We start from the raw sequence: 18,311 nt of genomic DNA, 5'->3' as shown, positions 1-18,311 counted from the left end.
AAGATCTGGTTTAAGATAAAAATGACTTTACACCCTCAACTAACAAATAGGTTTTGATCAACCTCACTTTGAAGAAAACAATAAAACATAATGAAGCTATTTTTTACAAATTGTTTACAAACTGATGTTTCAGACTGCGAGGCGATTTTATAAAAATCAGTTGGAGGGCCAGATAAAGATGAATGGTTGCCACCAGTTGACTAGCCTTGGCATAGACTTATTATAAGAGACAAAACAATCGACTCCCTGTTGCCAATTTTCCTGTGAGATCTGATCAGAAATATTCTTCCTAACATCTCCTTTTGTGTTCAACAGAAAATCATACAATTCCTTTAACTTAACAATCTTTGCTTATATCACCGAAAATGGACACCACCCGTTTGACTTTAATGAAAGCAATTTTATGCTAGCATCATTTCAAAAGCAAAGTGATGCACTGAATGATCACGTAAACTGCATCAAGTTCACATCTCAGATCGGAGCCAGCCATGGGGAAAGGCTATTACATCAGCAAACATGTGGCCTCTGCAGCAATGGCACTGGCCGCAATAGCCTTGGTGACCATCATTGCGTTATCCATTGTTTACAATCGAGAAAAGGCCAAAAATGCAGCAACATTTTATGATATAACCACATCATCAGTACCACCCACTCCAAAGACTTCAAATGAACCCTGGGATAAATACAGGCTGCCTGATACTTTGTCTCCTCAGTACTACAATGTGACTCTTTGGCCCCGTCTGGTGATGGACGCCAGCGGAATGTACATTTTCACAGGGAACTCTGGAGTGATGTTTACTTGCATGACGAAGACAGACTTGATATTAATTCACTCCAACAAGCTAAACTTGACTCTCTTCAAGGGTAACCATGCTAAGCTACTGGGTTTGGGTGGTGTAACAGCTCCAGCCATAAAAAAATCCTGGTTTCAGACAACAACGCATTATTTGGTGATTCAGCTGGAGGAAAAACTGAAACCTGGAAAGCAATACTGGCTCTATACAGAATTCAGAGGAGAGCTTGCTGATGACCTGGAGGGTTTCTACAGGAGTGAATACATGGAAGATGACACAAAAAAGTGAGACGTTTTAATTTTTCAAGCCTGTTTGAATTAATTGGAGTTGTATGAAATTAACAAACCAAGGCCTTTGCAAACAAACAAAGGTAGACTTTTTGAGCCAATTTTGCATTTACATAAATTAGTTTGTCCCAAGATTACATTTAAGGGATGCATTAAGTCAGTTCCCCTCAAGTTCACACAGGTGTCTTAGCAGAGTAACCACAGATGTAGTTCATTACATGAACTATAGATATGTTCCACAAATAACAAGCAGAAAGTGTCCAAATATTTCTTGTCAGTTTATCTCTTGGTTTATCATTTTAAACCTAACAAAGTGTGCTTGTGATACCTTTGTTAAAAATATATATTTTTTAAATAGTTTTTATATTTAAAGGAACGACATTCATGCATTTTTAAGCATGGCTTCAGTGTCCAAGTAATTTTTTATGTTGCTTTAAATGGAAGAAGAATGTTATAAATTATATGAATTACTTATTATTGTCATATTTCTAATATGACAATGTTAAAAAAGTAACAGCTTGATGACAGATAAAAAGTAATAAAATCTACAAGAAAAAGCCATGGTCATGGTAAAAAAGGTCATGAAACCCCTTTTTTTTTCATCTGAACAGATATGAACAGGTTGCACATCAATGATAACAAACATTATCATTGAGGGAAACGTGGTTATTTAGTTTTATTGATCCATTTTGTTGTTCAGGTTTCAAAACTAAAGTTGAAACAACAACACAAAATGAAGTATATGTGTAAACTCCAAGTTTTAGTTGGTAGGACAGCACAAATGTATGTCACTGGAGTATTTCTCCACATTATTCATGAGAAGAAATGCTTCCATCCAATTAAGGCACTGCCTCATGCATGTTTGCATTTCAAACTCATGGATGTAATGGCATGGTCGGTTGTTCATTGGGAACAGACATGGGAGCGGACTTTTATCACTTATCACTTTTATCAGCGTGAGCAATTCTTTGCTGCAATTATGTTAATTGTGCTCCAAACACGCTGTAAATGACCCTTATGAAAATCGAAGGTGCATGGAAAATTTGCCACAAACTTACAATCCACCACCGATAATTTTCACATGCAAATGAGTTTTGCAGCAAACTAGCGGCAAATTGTCCATTGTTGCCAAAGGTTGCCACTACCGGTGAAAAACTTCAAATTTCTGACAAATATTTGCGGCTGTGGCTCAGGTGGTAGAGTGTGTTGTACACTAATCTCAGGGTTAACGGTTTGATTCTCAGCCCACATGACGCCACACGCCGAAGTGTTCTTGGACACTGAACCCCAAGTTGCTCCCAATGGCAGGCTAGCCAAAAAAGAAGACAATGATGAAAACTCAGTCACGTCAAATCTTTTTTTTAATCTACTTAACATCAAGTTTCCGGGATTTATGCCAACATGTTTTACAGGTGTTACGTCGTCAGGACAATGGAGTTGAAATACTGCGGCTGAACTGGGGGCTTTCATGACCTTTTAACTGGCTTTAAATGGCTGAAATGTTTGCTTTTATTGGACATTAGTTGACTTGATGGTTTTGTGATCAAACTTTTGAATTGTTCTTCTGTTTTCCAGAATTATTGCCATCACTCAGATGCAGGCCACCTATGCTAGAAAAGCTTTCCCCTGTTTCGACGAACCTGGCATGAAGGCTGTGTTTCATATTACTCTCATTCATGATATAGGAACGGTTGCCCTGTCAAACAGTCAAGAAATTAGTAAGAGAAACCATCACTAAGCCAATATTTATAATCAGAATTAGCTTTTGTATGTTCTCACGTAGTCCACACAGAACATTACAATGAGACACAGAATATAAAACAAGGTAAGAGTTTAAACAGACATACAAATAATAGGACATATATTATCTGTATGTCTATTTAATGTCTGTAATAACTCTGTAATTATTATATATATATATATATATATATATATATATATATATATATACATACTGTATATAAATGCACTCACATATACAGTACACACATACAGTACACACACACATGTATATATATATATATATATATATATATATATATATATATATTAGTATATAAGGGACTTTCAGAATTGAATCATTTCATCAACGATCTGTCTCTTCCTGTTTAGAGTATAAAGTTTGTAAATTCTCATGAAGTTGCTGCATAGCTTGTGTGGTCTTTAAGTCATGATTGCTGGTTGAGTTATTCTGCCGACATTTCTTAACCACAGCATCTGTCTTCCTGATGTCGGCGATCACTTCAACTGTGTTTGTGTTCTGTACAATTATTCCCTCAAATGCCATAAGCTTCAAGTCTATTCTTGAATATCAGAGCATGAGCAAACTATGAGAATGTGATTCTTTTTTTTCAAACTATGCTTTGCTTGTGTTATGAACAATTAACGAGGCAGACAAGGAGATGCGGATCCAAACGCAGTTTGAGTTTATTTGAGCAGAAAACAACAAATGAACAACCCACGATGGGGAAAAGAAACATAAACTAAGTAAGCTGACCAGGGTAGACACGAACAGGGCACAAGGAAGAGAAGCACACGCCAGGACAACATCAAACAACGATCGACGAAGACTGAACAAAGACACGGGGTATAAATACACAAACATGGGAAAAGGGGCCAATGAAAGAACAGAACTCAAACAAGATAACAAGGTGATTAACAGAAACCAAAGGCAAATTAACAAGGGCAGGTGCAAACAATGAACAGTGAACACAAGACTATGGAGGTACAAGCGTGACAAAAGTGAAAACTAAGGAATACCAAAAGTGACAAAATCACAAACAAAGGGCAACAGAGGGACAAGACAGGGTAACCGTTACATAGCCCCCCTTAAGGATCGGATACCAGACGATCCTTGATAACTAAACAACAAAAGACAAAACTCCACAAGAACAACATGAGGGCACCAGGGGCAAACAGACAGTACAAGTGGGCACATGGGCAGACAGGCAGACCAGGGGGTACACTGGGCAGGCAGGAAGTCCGGGGGCACAGAGGGCAAGACAGGCAGGTCCGGGAGGTGCCAGGGGCAGATAGGAAGTCCGGGGAAATGAGACAGTCCACGAGGGCACGAATGGAGATGAGAGTTAGGGGGCCAGGGAGGTATCGACCGGGCAGGGACAGGTTTGGGGAACCTGGGAGGAGGCCACTGGACGGGGACTGGGTCAGGAGGCCAGGAGAGAGGACTCAGGACGGGAACAGGGTCAGGAGGCCTGGGTGGAGGCCACGGGACAGGGGCTGGATCAGGGGGCCTGGGGAGAGGCCACGGGACTGGGGCTGGGCCAGGAGGTCTGGGGAGAAGCCACAGGACAGGGACTGGGTCAGGGGGCCTGGGAGGAGGCCACAGGACGGGAACAGGGTCAGAAGCCCCGGGAGGAGGCCACAAGACAGGGACCGGGTCAGGAGGCCTGGGAGGTGGTCGTGGGCCAAGGGCCGGTTCAGGGGACCTGGGAGATGACCACAGGACAGAGGCCGGTTTTGGTGGCCTAGGAGATGGAGCCAAGGAGGACCTCTGAGGCGGAGCCGAGGGAGGTGATGGCTCAGAAGGCCCAGAAGGCGGAGCCGAGGGAGGCTCAGGAGGTGGAACCGAAGGAGGCTCAGGAGGCGGAGCCGGGGTAGGCGGCGCCGTGGGAGACTCTAGGAGCGGAGACCAGGAAGACTCTGGAGTCTCTGGGGGCAGAGACGTAGGAGGCTCTGAGGGTGGAGCCGTCGAAGGCTCGAGTGGCTTGAGAGGCGGAGCCATAGGAGGCTCGGGAGGCTCTGAGGGCGGAGCCGTCGAAGGCTTGAGTGGCTCGAGCGGCAGAGCCGTAGGAGGCTCGGGAGGCTCGGAGGGCGGTGCCGTCGAAGGCTTGAGTGGCTCGAGAGGCAGAGCCGTGGGAGGCTTGGGAGGCGGAGTCATAGGAGGCTCGGGAGGCTCTGAGGGTGGAGCCGTAGGAGGCTTGAGTGGCTCGAGAGGCGGAGCCGTAGGAGGCTCAAGAGGCTCTGGGGGCGGAGCCGTAGGAGGCTCAAGAGGCTCTGGGGCGGAGCCGTAGGAGACTCGGGGGGTGGAGTCCTGGAAGGCTCGAGAGGCGGAGCCCTGGAAGGCTCGAGAGGTTTGAGAGGCGGAGCCCTGGAAGGCTTGAGAGGCGGAGCTCTGGGAAGCTCAGGGGGCGGAGCTCTGGAAAGCTTGGGAGGCTTGAGAGACGGAGCCCTGGAAGACTCGAGAGACTTGAGGGGCGGAGCCCTGGAAGGCTCAAGGGTCTTGGGAGGCGGAGCCCTAGAAGGCTCGAGAGGCTTGAGAGGTGGAGCTCTGGGAAGCTCGGAGCTCTGGAAAGCTCGGGAAACTCAGATGGCGGAGCTTTGGAAAGCTCGGGAAACTCGGATGGCGGAGCTCTGGAAAGCTCGGGAAACTCGGATGGCGGAGCTCTGGAAAGCTCGGGAAACTCGGATGGCGGAGCTCTGGAAAGCTCAGGAAACTCGGAGGGCGGAGCTCTGGAAAGCTCGGGAAACTCGGAGGGCGGAGCTTCGGAAAGCTCGGGAAACTTGGATGGCGGAGCTCTGGAAAGCTCGGGAGGAGGAGCCCTGGAAGACTCGAGAGGTGCTGGCTCTTGGACGATCGAGGCTTCTGGTGCTGGCTCTTGGACGGTCATGGCTACTGGCACTGGCTCTTGGACGGTCTTGGCTACTGGCTCTGGCTCTTGGACGGTCATGGCTACTGGCACTGGCTCTTGGACGGTCTTGGCTACTGGCTCTGGCCCGTGGACGGTCATGGCTACTGGCACTGGCTCTTGGACGGTCATGGCTACAGGCACTGGCTCTGGGACGGTCGAGGCTACAGGCGCTGGCTCTGGGACGGTCGAGGCTACAGGCGCTGGCTCTGGGACGGTCGAGGCTACAGGCGCTGGCTCTGGGACGGTCGAGGCTACAGGCGCTGGCTCTGGGACGGTCGAGGCTACAGGCGCTGGCTCTGGGACGGTCGAGGCTACAGGCGCTGGCTCAGGGACGGTCGAGGCTACAGGCGCTGGCTCAGGGACGGTCGAGGCTACAGGCGCTGGCTCAGGGACGGTCGAGGCTACAGGCGCTGGCTCAGGGACGGTCGAGGCTACAGGCACTGGCACACTGACGTTTGAGGCTACAGGCACTGGCTCACTGACGTCTGAGGCTACAGGCTCTGGCTGGGTTACCGTGGTATGCGCCGGCTTGGGTTCGCCGGGCGCTGAGGGCAGAGCCAAGGGGGGTTTAGGGCATGGGGCTGCGGCAGGCGGAGGCTGGAGTGCAGAGACCTCTCCTTTTCTCCTCTTCCTCCGGGCTGATGCGACTAGCGAAGCTGGGATGCTGTTCCTGGTCAGCGTGGCTTCAGGCTCGCTGACCGTGGTTGACGAGGGCTCAGGCTCGCTGACCGTGGTTGACGAGGGCTCAGGCTCGCTGACGGTAGAGGCCGTAGGCGCTGGTTCGCTCACTGTAACATGCGTGGCCGCTGGCTCGCTCACTGTGACATGCGTGGCCGCTGGCTCGCTCACTGTGACATGCGTGGGCTCTGGCTCGCAGACCGGGGCAGGCGTGGGCTCTGGCTCGCAGACCGGGGCAGGCGTGGGCTCTGGCTCGCAGACCGGGGCCGGCGTGGGCTCTGGCTCGCAGACCGGGGCAGGCGTGGGCCGGAGGCGGAAGCCTGTCTTCTCCTCCTCCTCGGGCAGACGAAGAGGCGCGCTGGCTCATTGACAGGCGTGAAAGGATGAACCACGGGCGAATGGAGGGTCAATACTGTGGGAGGCGCTACGGGGTTCTCCTCGATGATGTCCACTGTTAAAGGAGAACCGCAGGCCTGTAGGGTCTCCTCTACGAACGTGTGGAGCGTCCAGTCGCGCGGTGGCAACCGCTCCTTCAGCCCATCACTCAGGTTGCCTCGGAAGAAGACCACAAGGGAGGAATTAGGGAAGTCTGAAACATTTGCCAGAACAAGAAAGTCGTGGATGTGGTCTTCTATCGGTCGGTCCCCTTGCTTCAGGCAGAGCAGTTCGTAGTTCGCTCTTTGAACCGCTGGATCCATGTTTTTGGTCGATCGTTCTGTTATGAACAATTAACGAGGCAGACAAGGAGATGCGGAGTTTATTTGAGCAGAAAACAACAAATGAACAACCCACGATGGGGAAAAGAAACATAAACTAAGTAAGCTGACCAGGGTAGACACGAACAGGGCACAAGGAAGAGAAGCACACGCCAGGACAACATCAAACAACGATCGACGAAGACTGAACAAAGACACGGGGTATAAATACACAAACATGGGAAAAGGGGCCAATGAAAGAACAGAACTCAAACAAGATAACAAGGTGATTAACAGAAACCAAAGGCAAATTAACAAGGGCAGGTGCAAACAATGAACAGTGAACACAAGACTATGGAGGTACAAGCGTGACAAAAGTGAAAACTAAGGAATACCAAAAGTGACAAAATCACAAACAAAGGGCAACAGAGGGACAAGACAGGGTAACCGTTACAGCTTGCAGGGCCAATGTTAAATCCCCTCAAAATATTTCTGTATTTCATGAGTAAAACACTGTCATGTTTTTTTTCTTTTAGTTTAGATCAGTTTATATGGCATTTTTCATAGTCAAGACTCTGATTGTTGTTTAGTTTTGAACACTTACAACTTGTTTTTTTTATCTCAGAGACAGAAAATGTCACCATCGATGGAACTACCGTTACCAGAACTATTTTTGAGCCCACAAAGAGGATGTCAACTTATCTTGTTGCATTTTTTGTCAGTGATTTTACATACATCCATGATGCAGACAACAAGGGTGTTTTGGTAGTACCTCCACACAGATGTATTGATTTAAACTCCTTTATTTGTACAGGCATGAGTTTTAAGCATCTGATTCTAAATACCTTTATTTGCCTTGCCAAAGGTTAGAATATGGGCACGGAAAAAAGCCATCTCAGAGGGACAAGGAAACTATGCACTCACCATCACCCAGTCAATATTGGAGTTCTTCGAGAAGTACTACAACACAAGCTATCCACTTTCTAAGTCAGGTTCGACAAATTCTTAATATATAAGTGGACATACAAAGAGAGTGAATCTGCCAATCTGCCTAACATCTCCTTTTTTTAAATGGTTGTGGAATGGTGACATTTTAGTACAGTACCTATATGTAATTGTCCAAAAAATGGGTTTTCTCCTCTTTTCTAGATCAGATTGCTCTGCCTGACTTCAAATCTGGTGCCATGGAAAACTGGGGTCTTGTCACTTACAGAGAGACGGCCCTTCTATATGACCCCAAGACATCTGCCAATGGCAATAAACAGAGGATTGTGACTGTGGTTTCTCACGAGCTGGCTCACATGGTATGTCATGGTCCAGCGAAGGGGACTTTGAGTACTTTTTACTTCACATAGTTTGCCATGTGATTTATGTCTTCCAGTGGTTTGGAAACCTTGTGACGCTGAAATGGTGGAATGATCTCTGGCTGAACGAAGGGTTTGCTTCATATGTGGAGTATCTGGGCGCTAATCATGCAGAGCCCACCTGGAACATTGTAAGAGCCACATTCACAGGACTCTTTGAATTAAAGTGAAGATGCCCACTAGCTAGCCATTCTCTTACAACAATACTACATGGTAGGGGTCTGCAGCGAAGCCATTATCTGTATTTGTTGCAATGGTATAATGATTTGTGTCTAGCTATATATGGATATAACAGGATGTGGGCAGGGCTTAAATAAGAAGGTCAGATTTCTGAGACAATAAATGGAGACTGTTAACATTGGAGTGAGCATGTCTGGATGCACTAAAGAACAAAAAGTGGTAGGGACATGTCTCCCCTGTAAATTACGCCTATGTCGGGCACATTCCTACTTCTTAGCAATAAACCAAGAAGAGCACAGAGAAAAGAGAATATGCTATAGCTAGATTTAACCCAAAGAGACCCAAACACATGTGTTTCCTCATCTTTGAAAGTGTTTTTTGGAAGAAACTGGTTAAAGAATGTATGATTTTTGTGCATACTTTTGAGGGTGTGAATTTACTGGGTATTTAGGGTTGCAAAATGTCAACAATTTGTTTTAGAAGGTAAGTGGAACTTTTGAATTTACAAAACAATTTAACACAAAAAACTATATAAAAATAACCTATTACAAACAGTAAGGGTAAATTCATGAACATTTAAGAAATGTGACTATTTAAAATGAATAATGACTATGTATTGTTCAAGAAACATCTTCATCATCATGACCTGTAATTCATGATCTCCTCTATCCCTCAACAGAAAGACCAGATCATTCTGTATGATCTGCAAAGAGCATTTTCAGTGGACAGTCTGGCCTCCTCTCATCCCCTCTCTCGGAAGGAAGAAGAGGTCAACACCCCCTCAGAAATTAGCGAAATGTTCAACACCATATCCTACAGCAAGGTACATAATCTGCTAAATTATCCTTAAAGTCTTATTGTTTATGTTGTAATTTAAACACAGGCTGTCATCATTGACAAATTATAATGTGTGGTGCTAGTAAGGCAAGCAACAATATTATTATTGCTCATACATAAAGTTAGGGATTTGAGCAAACCCTATATCTTGGTTAAGCTTTGGTGAGTAACCTGCATCATATGTGCTACAGACATGAATTAAATTAAATCAAATAGTGCAGCTTTTTGAGTAGAGGTTTGCCATTACATTACACACATGTGAGAAGATGAAAAAACAAATGAAAAAATATCATAGACTTGCACTGAAGGAGGGACCCGGGCCATATCTAGCGACCAGAAGATCATATTAGAGACTTGGGGGTGGGCAGATTTGATTTGACTCAGAAAGTAACCACCTAGAAATGACCTAGTCCTGCCCTAGCAGCAACAACTCAGAACACCCTGGGAACCTGATAGCAGTGTGCTTTAGGGCTGCAACTAACAATTGTTTTGATAATCGATTAATCTAACGATTATTAGAACTATTATTTGACTATTCAGCGATTGTTGCAATAATTAATTATTAGCTCTTAACTGATTATTCAGCTTGTGCCGTGACTTAAAATGTTGTATTAAACATGCTTAAAGGGGTCATGACATGGGTTTTTTTATTGTATTATTATGTTCCCTTAGGTGCAATTATAGTATTAATATATTTTTTTTTTAAGAAAAACTTTTAAAATCTAGTGATTTATGACCTTTTCCCACCCTGTTTCTCATCCTCTGATTCAAACAGTCTGTTTTGGGGGCGTTTTCCATTTAAGACTTCAGTGTTAACGCCCACTGTTATGATTGGCTAACGTCAGTGCCTATGTATCAATTATTGACGCCCCAGCCAGAACAATATGTAAGTAAACTAAGTAAAAACACTGTGATTATTCATAATGAATGAAATTGCGCTTTAAAAGGTAGTTTAAAGTTTAAAATAGATTACTTACAGTTTGCGTCGTCGTTGTTCCCAGAATAGTCGGCACGGACTTATCTTTGAGCAACAGTTTTCTGGCAAAGCCAGCATCATATTGAGATTTGTTCTCAAAACAGTCATCCTTAAAATGTACAGAACAAACGCTTAAGTTAACACTGCCGTGACTGGGACGTCCGCAAAAAATAAACTGCATCCATTTTTCCCTGACGTCTGGATCTTTCGGCAGCTTATTCAGAGGTTTTGTTTGACCACAGCCAGGAACAGCACATCTGTGTGGCATCGTAATTTTCCTGTGCACAAGTAGTCTCTGTCAGAGCTTGCTGATTCGTTTAGAATGGGGAGGACGTCTTAAAATATTAAACTTGCAGGACGTTTTAATGATACAAAGACCTCTTATATACCAAAAGATCAAGGCAAATTTGGTTTCTCATGTCATGACCCCTTTAATAAAAACAAACAAGGAAAAAAAATCATATTTTAAAAATACCTCAAAATTACCTTCAATGAATTATAGGAAGAAAAAAAAAACATGTTTCATTAAGTTTAATTCAGTAAAGAAATTCACTGCAAAAATAATATTTGTTATCAAGTGTTTTTGTCTTGTTTTTCATTTTAAATTGTCTAAAAATACTTCAAACATGTTACATTTACTTGAGAAGCAACATACTTGGTTATACTTCTGCGAGTGCAGTAAAGACAAAATATACTTATATTCAAGATCTATCCTCTAAAAGCAAGTATACATATCTTATATGCTGTTTCTCAGGTGAATGCATCTTTTTTTAAAAAGGATTTTAAAGGATATTTTGATTTGTTGTATTTTTTATATTATCAATGTTCTCAGATAACAATTTTTCCTTCTGCAGTATAGCTGCTAAAGAAAATGTACATTGTTTTAAAAGAGTTTTACATATTTATATTGCAAAACAATCCAAAACAAAAACAAATCAAAAGCATATTTTGTTGCAGTGTATAATGGGGTGAAGACTACCCTCTCACCTTTCTGTTCACTTCAATCCACTTTTAACTCACAAAAAACAAACTCTCTTATTAATAAAGCTGCATATTGTCAATTTTCTTCACGATAAGAAATGCACAGTGACACGTTATAATCTAGCTGCATTAAGCGTGTGCGTTCGAGGTACGAGCGTCCCTGGACAGAGTGTGCCTCAGCCGGGTGCAGTTTCAGTCTCTCCCCCTTAGATCGGGACATTTGTGCAACTCATAGAAGAGGTGCTGACCGCACAGAGAAATGCCAGTTTTGGAGTTTGTAATTATTTACATGACCTTCTTCAGTTTTATCTGAACTTTATTAAAGCAAAAGTTGTAACGCCGGGGTGTTTCCTTTAAAGATGCTCGACACGCAACTTTTGCTTCAGTGGAGCAGCAGCTCCAGCTCCACTTATTCAACAACAAGAGTGCTTCGTTATTTACTTATTTTGTATTTTTGCATTATAATTCCCTCATACTTTGCGATCTACATCACCTGAAGCTGTTTGGAAAGTTTAGAGGGCATCTAGACTGTGAGCTGTGTTTTCTTCCCCTCCTCAGTCAGGCGCAAGCTGCTGTGCTGTTCTCGAGCATCATCATTAGAGTTAATGTGATCTCATGTTCCGTTAAATGAGATTAAACGACTACTCGAACATTTTTTAAAAACATTTTTATTGTCGACGTTTGTCGACTAATCGTTTCAGCCCTAGTGTACTTACATGACTCATAGCATCAAGCACCACTCACATTTTCATCAGGAAATGTAAATATGTAGTATTGATTATGGCTTTGAAAATCACTTTAGATTTCTAGGTTGGATCTTCATGTCAGTCAGCGTCAGAAAACCACCATAATCACAAGAGCAGCTGCAAAGAAAATCATAAGCATGCAGTGTACTTTACTATGACATAAAGCAGTCAGATTAGTAGATAAATCACCTTTATGAAAAATGCATTACATATGTTTTTCATTACAGGGAGCTGCAGTGCTTAGAATGCTCTCAGAATTCCTGACAGAGACTGTGTTTGCCAAGGGACTGAGTGTAAGTTACTGTTACTGTAGAATCAGGTTTCAACAAGTTCAAGAGTTTATGCACCTTTCCCCATATTTTATGACCAAATATATATATATATATTTTTTGCACTTTTGTCCTCAATCAGAGTTATCTGAAGCAGTTTGCTTTTGGAAGCTCTGTGCATTCAGATCTTTGGGATCATCTTCAAAAGGTTAGTTGTTTAACTCTGTGTGATTTATGCATGGCGTAATGAAAACATTGTGAGCATTTGAAAAATGCTTGAACTATTACCAAACAGAATTGCTAATAATAAACAATGTCAGGTTTTCTAACAAGTTTCCCCAATACTCTGACAAAAAGATGGTCCCGCCCCAAACACTTGCCATTGGTTGAGCCAGTGTTGCTGTGTCAGACTGGGGTGTATTTACCGTATATGTCAGGATCCTGTGACTTTAGTCATGTTTATTGTGTGGTGACAGGATCCTTATATTCCTTTTCTGTGTTTGTGTTCAGCCTAGTTCGGTTCGTGTTCTGAGTCAGGATCCAGACACTCGTGCTCCATGTCTCATCTTTGTGAGCGCATGGCTTCTGGTTCAGACTGGCTTTGGTTTGGTTTCTCCCTTATGAGAGTTTTGTTTGGATTTTGTTCTTTTTAACTTGCTTCTCTGCATTTGGGTCCTTCCTCAAAAATCTGTGACATAACAATTTGGTCAAATTTGGACCTGTGGCTCAGATGGTAGAGCGGGTTGGCCATGCAGGGTTGGCGGTGTAATTCCCAGCCCACATAACTCCACATGCCAAAGTGTCCTTGGACAAGACACTGAACCCCAAGTTGCTCCCAATGACAGGCTAGCACCCTGCATGGCAGCTCTGCCATCATTGGTGTGTGAGTGTGAGTGTGTGTGTGTGAATGGGTGAATGAGTCACAGTGTAAAGTGCTTTGATAACCGATAAGGTTAAAAATGTGCTATATAAATGCAGACCATTTATACTATTCAAAAATCTATAAGAACATCACTAATGTATTAACAAACATAAAACGTCTAGGTTACAGATGTAACCTCCGTTCCCTGATGGAGGGAACGAGACGTTGTGTCGAAGAAGTGACACTAGGGGTCTCTCTTGAGTGCCAAATATACCTCTGATCTATGAAAAAAGGCCAATGAGAAGTTGGCAGACAGAATTTGCATGTGTTGCCCCCGGACATATGGGTATAAAGGAGGGGAAATGCGTCTGTTTCATTCAGGATTTTTCTGAGGAGCCGGAAATGGTCCGGCCACAACAGTGGCTCGGCTCAGCAACGTGGCCAGGAGGACACAACGTCTCGTTCCCTCCATCAGGGAATGGAGGTTACATCCATAACCTAGATGTTCCCCGTCTGTCGCTCACTTCGACGTTGTGTTGAAGAAGCGACACTAGGGGTCCTATTTAAATCACACCATGCGCTGAGCCGTGTACGTGTACTGCTGACACAGGAGCGGGCAGGTACTTGACGTGCCAAAACGACCAACTGTATAAGACTGCACATACCCTTCCCCCAATGCCCCACAAAGTCATCGGAATCCTTATAGTTACCCTAGACAGGGGAACAAGGTGACGCTTGCCAACCTGGGAAAGGGCCGAGCCTAGCCGGGCCTCTTTTCTCTCTATGTTTCTCGCATAGAGTCAATGGCTGGGGCCCTTGACACACATCAGGGAAGGGGGTCTTACCCAGTTTCCTATTCTTACAGGGGTAAAAGACCTTGCGGAGACCACACCTGCCCAGAGAGGGGGAGGTAAGAGTGGTGACATACACCACATGGGCTTTTAGGTCACATGTGGGAAGTGGCGCTGTGCTAGATCCCACCTCTTTGGAGGGAGGAGTTTCTACAGACATGGCGACCGGGGGTCAGTGGGAACTGCCCAAGGGAGACACGGGTCCACTTGTAAGGGGACTGTACCACGGAAAATACACACAGGGGGGAAGGCCACGTAAGAGCCCTGACCTGTGGAGCACCTAGATCTGATTTTGCATTTTTTTAAAATGCTATATAATCTAATTACAAATACTTGATTTTAATCTGATGTCATCCTAATAACATGTAGCCAATTACTACCCAACACTGTCAAACAATGTGTTTTTTCATACAATATTTATAGAGCAGAGTGTCAGATGGTCAATATAATATCAAAATATTTAAACCAATTTAATGAGAGAAAATAAGATGTACACTATATTGCTTTAAAATATAGAAAACAGAAATTGCCTATAATGCATTAACAAAGCTGTCTGTAGATTTTGGTACTGACACAAAGTGGGAGGTTACACTTCTGTTAACTGGCCAAGTGGACTCTATTATCAGCCAGGGCTGCATTTCCCAAAAGCATTGCAAGCTTAATTAATCATAGAGACCATTGGTGCCAATGGTTTCTATGATATACTTAGGCTAACTTTGCTTTTGGGAACGATGCCCAGTACAATATTCTCTAAATCGCCAAATATTGGCCGATTAATAAATAAGCAGTTACAGATGAAATAAGTTAACATTGGACATATACACACTTCACCTTAAAGGAATCTATAATTATGGCACGTAATGTCTCAACCAGGCCGTTGATCAAACTCCAGAGGTGAAACTACCATTTAGTGTTCATGACATCATGAACCGCTGGATTCTACAGATGGGTTTCCCTGTAGTCACCATTGACACTCAAACAGGGAACGTCAGCCAAAAACACTTTCTGTTCGAGCCAGAAGCAGTAGTGGACAGGAAATCTGAATTCAAGTAAGATTCTTACCTTCATTTAAAGATTTCTTGATAATTTGAAAACATGTTAACTTGTTATCATGATAATACAATTTTGCTTAAACTCAGTTATGAATGGTTTGTGCCAATCACATGGATGAAAAAAGATCGAGTACTAGATCAACTGTGGCTTCAACAGAAATCAGGTACATTATACTTATCTTAACAATCTTGTAAATCTACTATCTTATATCAAGATATTGCTTCAGTCTTACATTCTCTAGCCAGTAATATCACAGGTCAATATGTTATTTTGGCTGTGGCTCTCTGTACTCAACTGCAAGGGTATCTGGCCAAACTGTTCTAGGCAAAGAGTCAAATATTAGTCATATTCTACAGGGAATTGTACATGCATGAAATCCTGGATTTTGGAAAATTAGATTGGTTTTGGAGGATCATATGATCAGGCAAATATTACTTGATTATCTTGATAATCCCTTTTAATTGGACGCTTGACTCAAATTGGAATAAATTAATCATGGCTTACTCTGAAAACTGCATTTTTACAATTACATGTTTTTGCGTGATGATGAATATGCTAGGTGTCAGCAAATAAAAACAACAAATGTACTTAGTCCACCTTCAACCTTGGAATTAGTGATGAAATATTGGAAGTTAAGTTTCACTTGGTCTTGGATCAGACTGATCTCACAGTTGTTACGTCCCTCCCAGTCTAGGGTTGGGAGGGGGTGACAAGGTAATAATGGGAATGGAAAAATGTATAAAACAAAAAAAAACTAACAGGCAAATAAGGAGTGTCCTCTCCTGTCCCAGCTCTCACAAAGATCACTCCAATCTTAAATCAATTAAAGAATCATATTTATTCACGAGATCACACATAAAAAAAAGGGAAGCTTCAAAAGGCTTCAAGAGGGGACCAGGCCAAAACAACAAACATCAATTTCTTCTGACTATTTTTAAAAGTACTTGCTAGCCTTTACAAATAAACTTTAAATCAACAACAAAACTCTTCCCTTACTTCCTCTCTAAACCAAAAACAGGAGAAAACATGATCAATAACAAAAATGGCGTCCTCCTCCCTACGGCTTCCAAAAAGAACCAACAAGAATAAACAATGAACTTAGGATTCTCTGGGAGTATCAATATATAACAAATAACAGATTTAACACTTACCACCATTACTTCACTAAGCAACAGGCTGTACAATCACAATTGGTAACAACTACAATAAGTTGAGGAAACACTTAACATGACACACCAACATTAGCACAATTGCTAATTGTCTGGGGCAGGAGAAAACTGTCTCAGCAGCCTGGACACCACAAAGGCCTCTCTCAAGTGAGTTCACTCTCCAGCTTTATCTTCAAGCTCTCCATCCAGGAACCAATCAGAACAAGGCAGTAATCATAAGGTAACCATTGTTGGCTGGTGTCCATTAACCTTTGCAATGAGGAGAGAGAGTGAGAAGGTGGTGGCGTAGTGGCTAAAGCACAGGGCTGTTAATCAGAAGGTTGCAGGTTCTAACCCCACGGCCACCACCATTGTGTCCTTGAGCACTTAACTCCAGGTTGCTCCGGGGGGGGATTGTCCCTGTAATAATTGCACTGTAAGTCGCTTTGGATAAAAGCGTCTGCCAAATGCATAAATGTAAATGTAATGTAAATGTAGAAGGAGAGAGAGAGAGAGCAAAAACCACAAAACACTGCCACAATACAGACAAAACCTACACAGGAAGCAATACAATTATCACATAAATAAATACGCCCTGGATGTAACACAGTGAAATCAGAAAGAGTAGGTTGACTTTTCTTTAGATAAAATTGATTCATGCTTGCCAAAATTTGAAACATTGCCCCCAGTGGCCAAAGCGGTAAGTATTGTTGGGCGTATGGGTAAAACTGAACTTTTCTGGGTGAAATGTCCACAGAGGAGCACCAAAGGTGAGTTGTATTGAGCTGTACATGCTGTAATACAGTATAGAGTAATGCATCTTTTATAAAGTGTACCCCCCAACACCAAACCCCAATCCTAAACCTTGTAAGAGGGAGAAATGCAACCTCCAAATCGTGCTTTTCACTGATTATGCAAACGCATTTATTTTTCAACGAGGGATCCAAACCCAGGTCTCCCATGGTGATAATGCAACACGCTCCCAGCCTCAATGGAAGGTTAATATACTGGAACTGATGCAAAAATGTCTGATAGTCAGTGAGTCAGCGTAATGAGGCCGATCATAGGGTACTGGAACTCTCGGATACAACATGCTGACTTCCCATGCAGCCGCATCTCTACATTAGGGGCAAGTGGGGCTAAGCCCTGCTAGAGGTGTGCAAATTACATGGCATCATCATGAATTTATTTTAAGAAATAATATATTTTACGCAAGTTAAACGTGTTTTATATATATTATACAAGATAAAAGTATATACTCTTTTGAGAAATTCTATTATTATTATGGTATGTTGCTTAAAAGCCATTTAATCGTTTGCTATGCATTGGGCTAGCCCTTCATCCTCAATGCTAATCAATGGGGATCTGGAGAACATCATGCACATGTGCAACGAGCGTTCAACGATGGCCTGAGGGGCTAGTTTGCCTTTGCCCCTGAGTCAATCAAAAGCTTTGATCATATTTATGTCAAGCTTTTGACATGAGCATTGCAAGTTGCCAGGTGCAGAGTAGACATGCATTGTGAACTTCATTGGTAAGTTTTAAAATAATTTTTTCCCGAATGTGCTGATGGTTAGATTAGTTAAAGTGCACCATTCAACATTTCAATGAATTGTGTGCCATTGCGTTGAGGTGTTGCTGGTGCATTGGTTGTATTGGATTACAATGAATACTAAATATTGTGATTCTTTCATTTTGATTAGTTTTGTTATGCTGTTCATTTGAGTTTGACGATTTGCCTCTTTGTGGTTTACTTTCACAGTCACTTGAGCTTTTTGACATGGATGTGCATGTCTTAGTGGTGTTTTGTGCTGAGATTAAATTATTAGGGATGTTTGTGTGGCATCATGTTCAGAGTTTGCGCTAGAAAAGTCTTTATTCGTCATTCTCTGTAAAATGTCTCTCATGATCTATTTTTATAAGTCATAATTGTTTTTATTT

General features: G+C 43.0%; 1 protein-coding gene across 2 annotated transcripts in view; it reads left to right on the top strand.

The window, feature by feature from the left end:
• LOC127619233 (aminopeptidase N-like) overlaps window positions 1-18,311 on the top strand; it is a 34,015-nt gene that overhangs the window by 6,560 nt on the left and 9,144 nt on the right. Inside the window, exons 2-12 of one of the 2 annotated variants that reach the window (XM_052092058.1) lie at window positions 316-1,078; window positions 2,657-2,799; window positions 7,729-7,868; window positions 7,969-8,095; window positions 8,253-8,407; window positions 8,485-8,598; window positions 9,327-9,470; window positions 12,415-12,480; window positions 12,599-12,664; window positions 15,043-15,218; window positions 15,309-15,385. In XM_052092058.1, the coding sequence (XP_051948018.1) occupies window positions 489-1,078; window positions 2,657-2,799; window positions 7,729-7,868; window positions 7,969-8,095; window positions 8,253-8,407; window positions 8,485-8,598; window positions 9,327-9,470; window positions 12,415-12,480; window positions 12,599-12,664; window positions 15,043-15,218; window positions 15,309-15,385 (1,798 nt within the window). In that variant the 5' untranslated portion in view covers window positions 316-488. The remainder of the gene's footprint in view (window positions 1-315; window positions 1,079-2,656; window positions 2,800-7,728; window positions 7,869-7,968; window positions 8,096-8,252; window positions 8,408-8,484; window positions 8,599-9,326; window positions 9,471-12,414; window positions 12,481-12,598; window positions 12,665-15,042; window positions 15,219-15,308; window positions 15,386-18,311) is intronic. The other variant, XM_052092067.1, reaches the window with a different exon arrangement.

Source organism: Xyrauchen texanus, chromosome 2 (assembly GCF_025860055.1).
Source record: "Xyrauchen texanus isolate HMW12.3.18 chromosome 2, RBS_HiC_50CHRs, whole genome shotgun sequence".
NCBI lineage: Eukaryota > Metazoa > Chordata > Actinopteri > Cypriniformes > Catostomidae > Xyrauchen > Xyrauchen texanus.
Note: the sequence above shows the minus strand (reverse complement) of the source record. Positions and strands in the feature narration are given on the sequence as shown.